Source organism: Acanthamoeba castellanii (genome assembly GCF_000313135.1).
Source record: "Acanthamoeba castellanii str. Neff unplaced genomic scaffold scf7180000084580, whole genome shotgun sequence".
In the NCBI taxonomy this organism is placed as follows: Eukaryota; Discosea; order Longamoebia; family Acanthamoebidae; genus Acanthamoeba; species Acanthamoeba castellanii.
The window spans coordinates 73,232-76,322 of record NW_004457416.1 but is presented as its reverse complement, the minus strand read 5'-3'; the positions used below and the strand labels follow the sequence as shown (position 1 = coordinate 76,322).

The window sequence follows — 3,091 nt, the reverse complement described above, 5'->3', positions numbered from 1 at the left end:
CGTGTGCGTGTGCGTGTGCGTGTGTGTGTAGCAATATGGCAATAATAAAAAAAACATGTGGGTGTGCACGCAAACGTACTGAGGGCGTTGTCGTCGAGCAGGCACGCCTCGTCGAGGCAGTTGTCGGGACTCCCGCGCCACAGCGCCACTTTCACGTTGCGCGCGTCCACGAGCGCCTTGTTGCGCACCGTCACCGCCACCTCGACCACCTCGCCCTCCTCGCGCGGCACCGCCGGCGTTGCCACCATCTCCTTGGTCAGCATCGTGCGGTCGCGCTTGAACGTGGTCCACCACCAGGGCAGGTTGAACGCCGGGTCGGGCTTGCTGTAGGTGCGCTCCCACCACGTCGACACGCCCGGGTAGTAGCCCGGCTCGGCCGTGTAGGCCACCTTGAGGTACCCGTGCCCGTCCGGTGCGCGCGCCATCCACACGAAGGGCTGCACGCGGTACGCGAACTCCGGGTTGATGGGCTCCACGTGGCACACCACCGACACGTCGCGCTCGATCTCGGCCGTTCGCGTTTGCGATGCCTCGTCGTCGTCGCTCCTGTCCTTCGAGCCATGGCCTTGAGCGTGGATGTTGATGAGGTCGGGCGTCGAGAAGATCATGCCCACGCCCATGAACGACGCCATGAACTGCGATGTGATGTGGATTTGATGACAGCACACTGGTCAGCGCGTTGCACCAGGATCGGCAATGTATAGACACGCCAATAAAAGCCAATTTTCGGGTGCGTGCGTGGGTGGGTGGGGCGCAAGGCAGTCAGACTGCCGACCTACCTTGGTGTGCAGGTCGACATTCACGCCCAACGAAAAGCTCTCGTCGTGCGTGGTCGAGTTGTGTTCGCCCCCGACCTTTCTTTCTGATTTGCCCGTGCTCTGTGCCACCGATTGCTGTCGTTGTTGTTGTGTACATTCCACACGAGAGTGAGTGTGAAGAAGAAGAAGAAAGAAAGAAAGAAAGAAAGGAGAGGGCATGCAGGAAGAGCGGATTAGTAAGAGTGCTGAGAGAGAGGAGAGAGGAGAGAGAGGCGGGACCTGGTGCTCGTTGGGGCCGAGGGTGACCTTCTCGCCCACCATGATGCGGTTGGCCGGGTTGAAGTCTTCGGGCGCGCGCGACGAGTAGGTGAGCACGTTGAAGGGCTCGTGGTCGGGCGTGAACCACCACAGGTCGCGCCCGTCGCCCTTCTGCACGCAGTCCTCGCCGCAGCTCGACGACGCCCAGATGTCCAGCGACCCGACCTGCGCGCCGTTCTGGTCCACGATGGGGAACTTCCACAGGTCGCGCGTCGTAGACATGTACAGCACCACGTCGTCGCCCGACGCCACCAGGTCGCGCGACACCGAGATCTGCTCCATCGTCGACCGGCCCAGCTGCCTCCGCCCGCTTCTTCATCCCCTGAGCTTGCTCGGCCACGTTGGCCGCCACAGCCACCACCTTGGCCCGCACGCTCACCTGGCCAGCAGTAGCACCACCACCACCACCACCACCACCACCACCACCACCACCACCACCACCACCACGTGGTTGGGTTAGGTCAGCTAAGATTAAGTAAGAGTGGAGGTGGTGGGGCCAAACGCACTCCAGCGGTTTGGCCGTTGACGTGGACGAGGTCGCGCGAGATCTCGAACGACGACGTGACGCCCTCGGCGTTGGAGAGCCGCGTGAAGGAGCCGAAGCCGTTGAAGGTCATCGGGTTGACCACCACCTCCTTGCCGTCGACGATGTCAAAGTGCGTGGGCGGCGCGTTGATGACGGCGATGAGCTCCGGCACGCTCTCGAAGCGCACCTTGATCGACTGGCCCACGCGGTAGCCCAGGCCATACAGGTTGCCCACGCTCAGCGCCATGTTGTTGACCGTGCCGGCCTCCACATCCTCGCCCCGCTGGTAGGCCGGCCCCGCGTAGCACTGCCGCCCTGCGTGTGTGTGTGTGTTTGCGTGTCAATTTTTCTCAAATATCTGCCATGGATGAGAGAGAGAGCGAGAGAGAGAGAGCGAAGGTAAGCTCAACGAACCGTTGAGAAGGAAGGGCCGATCGGGGTCGGGCTGCGCCGTGAGGCTGGTCAGCATAACCTTGTGCACCTCCGAGGTCATCGTGGACGAGTACTCAAACGCCACCAGCAGCTCGTTGGCGTAGCTCTCGTCCACGTTGCCTGGTTCATGAGCCATCGTTATGTTATTGGTGGTGGTGGTGGTGGTGGTGGTGGGCCGTGGGCCGTGGGCCGTGTGCCAAAGGGAGCAGACCAGCAGGCCCTCCTCACAACCGAAGCACGGAGAGAGCCATAGAGCACAGAAAAAGAGAAAGAGAGAGAGAGAGAGAGAGGGGTACCAATAGCCAGCTTGATCTCGGGACTCCTCGTGGTGGTCATCGCCAGGGTGGAATCATCCGGGACCGTGGGTCCGCTGGGCAGCGTGAAGGCAAAGTTGCCCACCAGGTCGAGACACTCCAGCCGGAAGCACGTCGCGCTGTCCACGCGGAACACCTCGGCTTGGCTGCCGCTGCCCGCCGTCGCGCTGGTGAACGCCACCACGATCTCATCGTCGCCGTCGTTGTTCATGTCGCCCGACACCATCCGCAAGCTGTGTGCCAAGTGTGTGCCGTGTACCGTGTGTCGTGTTGCGTGTGTAGTGAGTGTGACATCAGCGACGGCGGCCGTGTGGTGGTGGTCGTGGTGGGTGGGGGTGGGTGGATGGGTGGGTGGGTGAATGGGTGAAATGGTGGATGGGCGTACTTGTATTGGGCAGTGTCCCACCAGGGCGCCTCGGCGATGAGCAGCGTCTTCTGGAGCGTCATGTTCAAGGCCACCGTGAGCTGGTCGATGGCGTAGAGGTAGAGCGTGACCTCGTTGTCGTCGACGATGCCCAGCGCCAGCTCGGCCAGGCCCGAGCCCTCGTAGTCGCCCAGATTGACCGCCACGGCGTGCGGCTGCCGCAGCGAGACCAGCGAGTGCGGCACGTCCGACAGCATGGCCGCCGACGACTGCGACGTCTGCCGGAAGAGCGCCCACGAGACCGTGCTCCGATCGACCATCCACGCCACCGCCAGCTGTGGTGTGTAACCCGGGTCGTGTGTCATTTGGTCGTTGTTGT

The 3,091-nt window shown here is 62.6% G+C and overlaps 1 protein-coding gene across 1 annotated transcript; it reads right to left on the bottom strand.

Moving 5' to 3' along the window:
- Positions 1–80: 80 nt before the first annotated feature.
- Positions 81–3,077, bottom strand: ACA1_047930 (uncharacterized protein; the record flags this gene model as incomplete). The annotated part of the gene is given in 8 exon segments (XM_004338357.1): positions 81–667; positions 776–878; positions 1,038–1,349; positions 1,366–1,455; positions 1,583–1,917; positions 2,017–2,154; positions 2,331–2,581; positions 2,734–3,077. Coding segments are annotated over 8 exon segments (2,160 nt in total), but the record flags the coding sequence as incomplete, so codon positions are not given.
- Between the last annotated feature and the right edge of the window lie 14 nt (positions 3,078–3,091).